Raw genomic sequence first — 11,409 nt, 5'->3', positions numbered from 1 at the left:
AAAGGCATGACTGCTTAATTTTGGTGTGTATTTGTATACTTTTACCATCTAATCAATCTCAGCATGCTTTAATTTGGTGTCGCTAGACGTTTGCATCACTAAGGTTAAATTAGCCCATGTCTTTCTTTGGCCTACGCTCTGGAAGTGATCTGTTAAATCTAATAAACTTTAATTACTAACTAACTAAAACTGAAACTAAACTATATAAAAACGAAATAGAAATGTGTTCACAAAATAAAAACTAAACTAGCCTAAAACTAACAAAATTATTATTGAAACTAATAAAAACAAAACTATATTTTATTGCAAATTTGAAAACGATATTAAAATAGAACAAATTACGAAATAGAAATGTGTTCACAAAATAAAAACTAAACTAGCCTAAAACTAACAAAATTATTATTGAAACTAATAAAAACAAAACTATATTTTATTGCAAATTTGAAAACGATATTAAAATAAAACAAATTTAAAAATGCAAAACTATAATAACCTTGATCTCTACATAAACATACATTTGCATAGATGGGTGAACACAATCACCTGATTTTGTAAATGTGACAATTTTTTCTTTAAGCAACAAACTTGCACTTGTCTAAAATTTTAAATGCTTAATTTAAAAGAAAAAGTTTAATGAATAAAAAAACATATATAAGAGAGTATTGTTCAATTTAGTGTTATACATATGTTACCATATTCATGTTTTGTTCTAAAGTCAATCTCAAGTTTACTGGGTTTTACACGATTCTTTTTTTCTTTTGAGTGGGTTTAAGGAGTGTACTCAAAAACATTTTCACATGTGTCCTCCAAAATGACCCACAACCTAATCAGTTTATATGTAAAGCAAGGTTATTATAGTTTAGCATTTTTTTTAATTTGTTTTATTTTAATATTGTTTTCAAATTTGCAATAAAATTTAGTTTCGTTTTAGTTTCATTTTTTAAAATGTATATAGCATTATAAATAATATTTTCAAACATTAATTAAAAGTATTACACAATTATTGCCATTGTTTGGGAAGGAAAAATATAGGTGGGTTCTTTTTAAATGTGGTGCGGGTGTGTTGAAAATAAATGGATATAAATGTAAGACGAGATATTTATTGGTTAAAACTAGTGCTGGGCAACGATTACAATTTTTAATCGCGATTAATCGCATGATTTTCTGCGATTAATCGCATTGTTATGCACAACATTCAATAATGAATTCAAAAGTAGTGTATTGTGCAGTTTTTCATTTAAAACGTACTGCTATATGAACAAAAGTGCAATAACATTTGGTTTGCAAACACTTTAAACAAATAAGGTGCTTTTTTACAGCAGTATTCCTTTTACATAGCAGTTAAAATATTTCTTGTAAATCTCAACTTATAACATTAATGTAATCAAATTAAATATAAAGGGTGTACCCACACTAGGGGCAATCTTAACTGTGCCCGAGCGCGTTTGATCCCCAAAGCCCAGTTCGTTTGACTAGTGCGATCGCTCCGTGCCGCGGTTCCTTTAGCTGTACCTGGCTCGGTTGGAAGATGTGGGCCAGAGCGAGGTTCAGTTGGTGGGTATGTAGTGTCGGAGCGCTGAACTTCTGATAAGTGCAGCATGAATGCGTGAACATTTCTGAGCGGCAAAAGTGATAGATCAGTAAAGGAATATATTGTGAGAGAGCAGTGTGTTACCGCGTCCCAAACGACTCAAAATAATAAACCACAAAGTTAACAAAACGATGCACTCCACTGTGCTGAGCGAGAGTGCTTCTCTGCTGTCTTCACGCGCTATTGGAAACGTCCTATTTCCCACTTATGAAGAAGTCATGAGTGCTGCTGCAGTCTTAGGCCCACCCCAAATGCTCTCATTGGTTGAGACGCGTGATGACACCCATCCCAAGCCAGTACTGATGAACATCCCACCCCTCCTGTGACCCATGGTTTGTCTGTATATGTATTCAGAGCCAGTGAGCAACGGACTTTCATAATTAAAAAAAAATGTTAATGCACAATAAAATAATTGTCGGGGTTAATCAAATAATGCGTTAACGCGATAATAACGCGTTAACTTGCCTAGCCCTAGTTAAAACACATGATCACACAAAATATATTTCATATGAATGAGACTTACTAGTTTTATTTGTAAAAGTTACTTAACACGGCGCGACAGCTTTCCAATATTCGCACTACTGACGTCTGTACTTCCAGGTCAGAGAGCAGCTGTCCATCAAAAATCTCACTAGCCAATCAGAGTAGACCGCTGTTAAGCCCGCCCTCACGAGAGGTTTGTGCCAAAACAGTGAACGAAAATTTGCGAAGCGTAAGCGAAATCTGTGGCAACGGATTCAAAATCCACGATTCGTGAAAACAAATCTTTGAAAATTGTTAACAAAGAATTAAGTATATTTGAAGAGCATGTTACATTTTTGCGACTGAGTTCTTTTTTTCATTTTCATAGCATTTTTCTTCTTTCGTAATGGCATATTTTTGATCGTTTCTGGAAAAGTTACGTTCAGTTTTATAAAGTTTAGGGGTGACCCCAAATAGTCGAAGATTCGATGCTTTGATAGGAGGAACCTGATTCGACTACCAATCTCACAGTCGAATATTCGCTGAGGTGTTATGATCATGCTATTTTGGCTATAAAGGGGTGCTCAAATGTCTGATTTCACATAGAACTACCGGTTTTCTCCCAATAAGTTAATATACAGCCTATTAAGATAATGCTTTAAATAAAAATCTGAAAAGAAAGAAGCTTTAAATAACTTTTAAATAACTTTCAATAATTTTAACGTGCATGAATAAATCCAACCACCCCTATAGATTTAAGTTAAGTTTCTCTTTCCATAATCCATGACCGACAGAGGAGCATCTTGGCGGTGGGGATTTAAAACTTTAACAAGACTCAAACTGACACAGGCAGAGTGAAAGACTGGATTTTTTTCTATCAGGTAGGGTACAAAGCAGGACAAACAACAATGAATAATAATGACTATGACTGGAACTGTCATATACATAACATTATAATGAGAACACTATACTGTGAATTTTTAGAGTTTAGTTGCCGTGTTTTTGCACGATGTTGCGTGAAGAATGCGTCCACAAAAGGAGTTCATTCAGAGCCGCGCAGTTCTTATGTATTCGAGGCATTTTGTGCAGATAGCCTATAAGTTGTAATATTAGCGTTATGTTGTATAAATAACGAATCGTATTCTATATGAGATAAATTAGTCAAATCCCATTGATTAAACACCTGCTATGCTTCATTACGTATATACTGACGTATATAACATCAGTAATTATGACTGTTGACCCTTGGTAATGTATTTTGCCCCACCCCCAAACATATGATTCGACTATCAGTCGAATATCGGCAAGATTCGAAAATTCCGATTCAACTATGAAAATCCTTAGTCGGGGACACCCCTAATAAAGTTACGTTCATTTTTATTGACACAAATGTAATTCCATAATATTGCATCTAAAAATCACTTTTCATGATTGTAGTGTAGACATTTTAGCCGGTTGAAATGGGAGCGGTCTAGTTTTGTCATATTGCCTCTCTGCACTCTCTTCCAGTATATAACGGGTATAACTGAAAATTGTTTCACAGCAATTGGTTCCATTCCATTCAGGGCAACAGATGAAAAAGTTTGCAACTGTGTAACACTATGAGAATCAAGGCACAAGTGCATAAATATTAATTGGGTCACAGAATCATTGCTTGGTAACCTTCCAGGAGTGTCCAGTCAAGTACCTTAATTAATATTCATGAGCCAAGCTTTCACCCATAGTCACATTTGTCAATTTGCCAGCTAATTAACACACACCTTAACAGCCTTCCTATTAGCCAAGGATAACTGTCAAGATAAATAAAGATATTGAATTTGAAAAAGGTTTATCAGCTAAGGTGTTTAATTTCCTTTGTCGTGCATCAGTACATTTTGTGTTTCTGAATTCTGTAGTGATTCTTAATTGAATGTTTCCATGCCTGTTCGTACATATACAAGTGAAATAAAATGTATTTGTATTGAACTTTTCACATTACACATTGTTTCAAAGCAGCTTTACAGAAAATCATAATGTTAATGTCTATAATATCTTAATATCTCTATGCCTTATAGCCGCATTTAGCAGATTAGAGCTGGTTGATAATATAGTTTACATTTTGCAATAATACAAACAATCAAGCAGTTGAAATTTGTATTATACTTATATATCCAACTGCGCGATAACATTATTTTACATTTTGCAACAAAAAAATTGGCAGTTGATATTTGCTACATATCACTTTACGTGAGTATACTGTGTGTATGCAGACAAAGTTGGATATAATATATATCCAGCTTTATGTATAGAATTGTGCGATAATACAGCTTACATTTTGCATCGATATAAACAATCACACAGCTGAGATTTGCTATATATTATATATTGCCTTATGTGAGTGTATTGCATGTGTGCAGGTAAAGTACAATGTACTATTTAATGTACAACTTTTAATATATTGGTTGTGAAAATATAAATTAAATTTTTTGACCATATAATGACATCCAAAAGTCTGAAAATGTATCTGTTTTGCATTTTTCTTATTTAATATTTAATATCATTGTAAATTATATTATCATTACAACTTTTAGCAAAAAGATTTGAACCAAAATTTTCAAAATGTCTCAGATATTTGTACCCACTGAATATTGTATTATGATATAAGCTGTACCTTTGCTTCGTACCCATTCACCACCTCCGTTTTCTCACTACGCCAGCCAAGAATGCCCGTTTTATTCCTGCAGAGACATTCAGGCATGTTACCAGGTTGCCAACGTGCCATGCAGACAGAGGTGAGTCCAATATCACACATTTTATGATGAAGCTTAGTCCAAAAGTGCTGGCTCACACTCTTGGCTTAACAGAAAAGCCACAGTAAAGGGTTACGATGCCCTTGCTTTTGAACATTTTAATTGCCAACAATGACTTGGCAATTGTTATTAAGTGCTCACCTCTCAAAGGAGATGTTCCTTGTGTCTAGCTGTGTGGCCACCACCGGAGTGGATAGACGGGCCGCCACCTGTTCGTCGCTGGGTTGCAGCGCCCCCAGAAGGCTCAAAGCAGTTGTGCACGGCCTGGTGGAGGGTGAGGCGGGAGAGGAAGAGAGGCACGGCAGCGTCTCACAAAACACCAGCTGTCTGTCATGATCCACTTCCATTACCATAGCGCTGGATTCTGAATGACAGGTGGAGAGTGAGAGAGACTGAACGGATGGAAGCCAATTAGAGACTGGCGAAGTGAGACTGATGTTGTTTCCATGCCAGTGATGGCTTGTTTGAAAGAACACTGAGCGAGAAGTGGCATCGAGAACAAAAGCGGAGATCAAACCCAAATCTGATTTAAAAGTAACAGGTGGAGAAAAATAAAGGTCGTTCAGTGCAGGAAAATAGCCATCGCACATACCTTGACCCCTGAATATGAAGCTGCGATTGCCTCTTTGCCAGGTCATTTGCTCAAATCCCATGAGCGTCGTGTCCACCCGCAAACACTGACCGCTCTTCCATACCCGATATGTGTCACTCGGACAGATACGAGACACGAGAGGAACTGGAAATAGAGGGAGAGTTCAACAATAGCAGGACATGAGGATGTGGAAAGAGGAAGTCACTGTCCAAACATGCCATTTACACTTTGTTACGGCACATATGACCTACCCCAACTCGTAAACTCCCATTTCATCTCCACGTAAAAGTCCTGCACCTGAAAGGCAAGAGGGGAAGAGAAGGTTAGAGTGAATGTGAGCATACAGTGGGAGGGCAAAAGCAAGAGACGGATCGCTCTGCAGGGAAAGACATGAATAATAAAACTCCTAGAGAGATGAGGAGTGGGGAGAACCAGAGAGCTTGCACATCCATCATAAACAAAAGGAAAAGAGCTACGGGGCGCCCAGGGTTTAAGAAAACTGGTAAGGAAAGGGAAAATAGAGGTCTTATAAACAAACAATGATGTAGACCCAGAGGTTTCCCGTAAACCTGTTTGTTTGTGTATCTGTATGCATGAATCTACTGGAATGAAGGGCTCAGGTGTGCGGTCAGCAGGTGGTTGTTAAGCTGGTGGCTTGTTGTTTTGTCATTAACAGGTTCAGGGTTTATTAAGGCACATCTGGGGCTGACCTGTCGGAGTCTCTCTAGCAGGTGCGGGATCCCCGCCAGTCTCTTAGTGTTGCGCTGGTAGTCACGGTAACGCAGCACCAACCGCACCATCTCTGGGTTACGTGTGCTGATGGCCTCCTGCAACACTGAGACAGAAGGTAAAGTAGTGTTACCAAAGTTAGGAGATGTGTCATATATATTTACATTTAGAATAGCTTTGTTGTCATCTAATGCTCACTTAAAGATCATCTTTAAAAATACTAATAAATGAATAAATTAAATAAACATCCATTTGTCATACAGTGCACTATAATGTTGGGATGCCGAAATTTACCTGTACACTGTAACTAAGTTGTAAATAAAAAAGATAATTGGAGAATGTTTTACAAGAAAATACTATTTCTGCATTTTATTTCACATTTAATCTATATGTTACTCGTTTGGGAAATTTACTAGCAATTTCTGAGTGAAAATTGTTTCTACACCAATTTTTTTTTCTCAGTGTAGCAAAATGGCCGATTTTAGTTTTTGGAATTTTATTTTGAATTTATTTAGACAAAAGAACTGTTTATGTTAACATATTTTAAAATGTAATTTATTTCTGTGATGGCAAAGCTGAATTTTCAGCAGTTATTACTCCAGTCTTCAGTGTCACATGATCCTTCAGAAATCATTCTAATATGCTGATTTGCTGCTCAAGAAACATTTCTTATTATTTGTATTATTAATAAGAATTATTATTCTTCTTATTATCAATATTCAAAGGACTTGTGTTGCTAAATGTTTTTGTAGAAACTGTGAAACATTTCTTTAGGATTCTTGGTAACATTTAAATGTCCTCATTGTCACTTTTGATCAATTTAATGCACTTTGCATAAAGAAAAAATTGTACTGACCCCAATCTTTGGAACGGTAGTGTAAATAATGACCAGCTTATCATATTGGGCAGAATTACTGCATCCCCTCTCAAAATGCAAAGGCTTTTTCGCTGTATTACCTGTCCAGCCATTTCTGTTTTCTTTGCTGACATCGGCTCCATGCTGGACTAGCAGATGGGCGCACTCGAAATGGCCTAGTGTGACGGCCAGGTGCAAAGGAGTCCGACCCCGTGGGTCCAACACTTCTAAATCAACCTTTAAGACAGAGAGAGATTTGTTTTATTGACCACTTCATGTAGTAAAATATTTCACAAACACAATTCTCTGTTTCTGCCCTTAAACAGAGATATGTCAGAGCTGTGGCCTAGTAGTTGACGCATGTTCTCCAGAGATGGCAAACTTTTGTGGTCAAATGCAGGTTTGAAAAACACCTGAATTGTGTCCCATTACATTCCCCCTTTATAAGTTCAAACTATTTCTTTCTACCATTCTGTTAATCAGTGTTTAGAGGTTTAAACATCACTGTGCCTCATCAAAGTTGTAATTTCAGTAGTGCTGGATGCTGGATTCCCAGAAAATAGTGTCTTTCTCAGCTCAATTTAGTTTAATGTTGATTCAATTTAGTTCAATAACAGTGTGAATGTTCATTAGCAAATTCAGCTCTAAGATAATAGTGCATAATTCAGCTAAAGTCAGTTCAGTGTTGATTCAGTTAATTTCAACAATAGTGCACTGTTCATCAGATTATGAAAATAGTTTAATTCCGCTATAAGCAGCTCTACAGAAGGCAATAGCATTGTTATTCAGCTCAAGTCAGTGTTGATTCAATTCAGTTTAACAGTTCATCAATTATGAAACAAATGACTAGTAAGCTATTCCAAAAAACTGGAAAGGGAAAGACATGCAGATAAGATAAAAAATAAGGTTTTTAAAGGATATTTCAACAAAGGAAAATGACAATTGTGTCATTATTTTCTCACCTTCTTATTGTTCTAAACCTGTATGACTTTCATATTTTTAACATAAAATAATATATTTAGAAGACTATATATATATGCGTCTTTGTCTACACTGTTAAATTCAATTGGATCGAATTCTGTTTTGAACCCCATTTGCTTTCAAAATATCCTAGTTTGTGTTCCACTGAAAAAAGAAAGTCATGAAGATTTTGAAGAAACATGAAAGTGATGACAATTTAAAAATATGAAAATGTATTTATGATAATATTGCAGTATATGAGAATCTTGAGAAAGCCTTCAGAAAGAAGGAAAGAACAAGCATCATTCTGGCTACCTGCTATGCGGAAAGAATCAATGGCAAAAGGAAGAGAAGGCAGAAGTGAAAGAGTGTGACAGAAAAGAAAAGTGACAGGCGATAATTAAGGCACCACACCCGAACATGACACAGAGCGCGCTCACATGACACCTGACAGCCACAGTGAGAAATACTTCCACACTCAAACTGAGATCTGCGCTAAACACACTGCGATTCCACACTTGTGAAAACCAGTGCCGTGCCATACTGTTCCTCCAGCTTCTTATCCGAGTGATCTCTCTCAGTCTCTCGGCCCCTTTCGAGCCTGTCAACTATGTCACTGACAGTCTTGAGAGTTTCAAAAGAGTTTATGATTCTCCTTATGGGAGGATCATTTATAATAAGATCATCGCTCACTGTCATCCGAACGCAAACACAATCATCCCGTTCACCTCCACGCGCCACCACACATTTCAGTAAATATGCTTATGTTTATAGATGCAGGATGACCCATTAATCATTATTTGATGAGTTGGCTGGCTATGGTCATGTTGGCCATATTTATAAGCATAGCCTCCGAAAGCAAGGTCATGACAGATAGTGCATGTCTGTTGAATCGTGTATGTGGAGCAGAAATGAGAGTCAGGACAGCTTTATTTAGAGACTTGTATGTGAGCCATGTTTGCTGCTTTTAATGAAGCATTTGGATTGGCTGTGTGGTAATGGAAACATATTATTACCCAAGAGCTTAACTTGTGCTGCGAGAGCTGCTTTGGAGTACTGTACTGTGCTGATTAACTTGGTGCACTTAATTACACTTCACTCAAGGTGCATGTGCGTGTTCTTGTGTTTTCTTTTCCGAGCCAACAGTGCATTATTTATTCATAGTTGATGCTAGTATGGCTACTACAGTTGCTCATGTTTAAACTAATCTACCTAATAGATAACTAATTGTAAGTATTAAACTTCAGCGCGTAGCTCATCTAACTTTTAAAAGTGCTCAGATTTGTAATTTTCCCCTGGTGGGTGATAAAATATTTTAAAATCCTATAAATTTGTATAGAAGGAGAGTCCTGAACCATATCTAGATACTGAAAGAGATTTGAGGGTGGGATCTTTTAACTTGGACTAGTAAGAAAATACCCTAGCAACAGCCAAGCAATAAGCTAAATTCCACCCAGTGTACCATGGCAACCACATGGCAACACTTTGGCATAATTTTACACTCACAATTTCTTCAGAATAGTTAAAGCCGTTATTCATATGTAAATAATTTATACATCACTATTATTTTAATATTATTTATATACTGTAATGCCAAGCCAGCAGAGGGAGCCCTCACCCGAGTACTGACTGTGTTCCACTCCCTCTGCTTCCTCTACACTCATTTCCTGTTTGGTTGCTTTATAGCCAGAGACTGTGCTTATGCTCATTGAGAAGTATTGCCAGTTAACGTGCCTTACCAAGCGGTTTCTCTGTACATTCTGACTGCCTGTTCAGTGTATGATTCTGCCTGTTTACCTACCTAACGATTACCTGGATTATCCCCCTTGCTTAGTTTGCCTGATAGGACGGATGCATGTGTTTGGACCTTTTGCCTGCCTGCTCACTTTACCCTTCTGTCCTCTACACTCATTTCCTGTTTGGTTGCTTTATAGCCAGAGACTGTGCTCATGCTCATTGCGAAGTATTGCCAGTTAACCTGCCTTACCAAGCGTTTTCTCTTTATATTCTGATTGCCTGTTCAGTGTATGATTCTGCCTGTTTACCCACCTAACGATTACCTGGATTATCCCCTTTGCTTAGTTTGCCTGATCAGACGGATGTATGTGTTTGGACCTTTTGCCTGCCTGCTCACTTTAGCCTTCTGGATTGCCCCTGTAAGTGTTGTTAAATTGGACTGTTATTCTGGTTTCGACCCTCTGCCTGCCTTGACGTTCCTGTTTACTGAAATTGTCCTCAATAAACTCCCGCACATGGATTCAGACTCGGCCTCAGTGTCCTCATTAAAGAATACTTCACCGCCAATGAATCCAGCTGAAGTTTCTAACCTGCAAACGGCATTTGCCTACCAAAATGAGATATTAAAGGGCTACCGAGAGCAACTCATAAACCTTCAAGCAGTTAACGAACACCTGACTCATTACATCCAATCGCTCCCCACACCAACGCCGAAAATGGTAAGCTTTGCTCTACCTGATAAGTTTGATGGCACCGCCGAACAGTGTAGAGGCTTTGTTCGCCAAGTAAGGATCTATTTGGATCATCAAGGCGATAAATTTGAGTCTGATGGGAAAAAATGTGCATTTCTGATGACTTTGTTAACGGGCAGAGCGATTGACTGGGCGGCTGCTGTTTGGGACACAGATCCAAGATTCAAAACCTCTGTAGATTATTTTATTCAACAGCTTCGTGAGGTGTTTGAATATCCCGCGGGGGGCAAGAGTATTTCTACTCAGATTTTAAATATCTCCCAAGGTAATCGCACCGCTGCTGAGTATGCGGTGGAATTCAGAACGATCGCCGCTCAAAGTGGATTTAATGACACTTCTCTTAAAGCGATCTTTCAGCAAAGCCTGAACCTCGAACTGCAATCTGAACTTGTTTGTAAAGGAGAGGGTCTATCTTTTTCTGACTTTGTAACGCTAACCATTAAGATTGATAACCTGATGAGACAAGTCCCGAAAAGAAGAAGAGTTAGAGGATTCCATCATGAGCCACTAAGTCCCTCTCAGCTGTTAACTCCAACCGACGGCAACGAACCCGGTACCTCCAGATTATCTGAGGAGGAAAGAACAAGGCGTCGGCAGCTTAATTTATGCTTTTACTGTGGTGAGGCAGGCCACCGCAGCCCTGGATGTCCACACAAGCCCCAAGCAGCTCCGAGGGTGAATATTGAAAATTTTTCATTGTTAAGTAATGAGTCATTCATACTACCCGTCACAATTAAGACTGAAAATGTCTCTCTTGAGTTCACAGCGATGATCGACTCGGGAGCTGCCCTGAACTTAATAAACAAAAGCGTTGTTGACCAGTATAATTTTCCCACTCAACCTTGCACTCCCCCGATCAAGATCAAAGCCATTGACGGCACACTCCTTGGAGAGGGAATTACTCAACAAACAAGAACTCTCTCCCTCCATGTTGGTTTATT

At 37.9% G+C, this 11,409-nt stretch overlaps 1 protein-coding gene across 1 annotated transcript in view; it reads right to left on the bottom strand.

Moving 5' to 3' along the window:
• LOC107685087 (ankyrin repeat domain-containing protein 13B-like) overlaps window positions 1-11,409 on the bottom strand; it is a 45,704-nt gene that overhangs the window by 21,162 nt on the left and 13,133 nt on the right. The window contains exons 2-7 of the mRNA XM_016481565.1: window positions 7,121-7,256; window positions 6,145-6,269; window positions 5,686-5,731; window positions 5,435-5,578; window positions 4,984-5,206; window positions 4,704-4,770 (exon numbers count right to left, since the gene is read on the bottom strand). Coding sequence (XP_016337051.1) covers window positions 4,704-4,770; window positions 4,984-5,206; window positions 5,435-5,578; window positions 5,686-5,731; window positions 6,145-6,269; window positions 7,121-7,256 — 741 coding nt within the window. The remainder of the gene's footprint in view (window positions 1-4,703; window positions 4,771-4,983; window positions 5,207-5,434; window positions 5,579-5,685; window positions 5,732-6,144; window positions 6,270-7,120; window positions 7,257-11,409) is intronic.

Source organism: Sinocyclocheilus anshuiensis, unplaced genomic scaffold (assembly GCF_001515605.1).
Source record: "Sinocyclocheilus anshuiensis isolate Anshui unplaced genomic scaffold, SAMN03320099.WGS_v1.1 scaffold914, whole genome shotgun sequence".
Lineage (NCBI taxonomy): Eukaryota > Metazoa > Chordata > Actinopteri > Cypriniformes > Cyprinidae > Sinocyclocheilus > Sinocyclocheilus anshuiensis.
The sequence above is the reverse complement of the archived record's forward strand: the minus strand, read 5'-3'. Positions and strand labels throughout refer to the sequence as shown.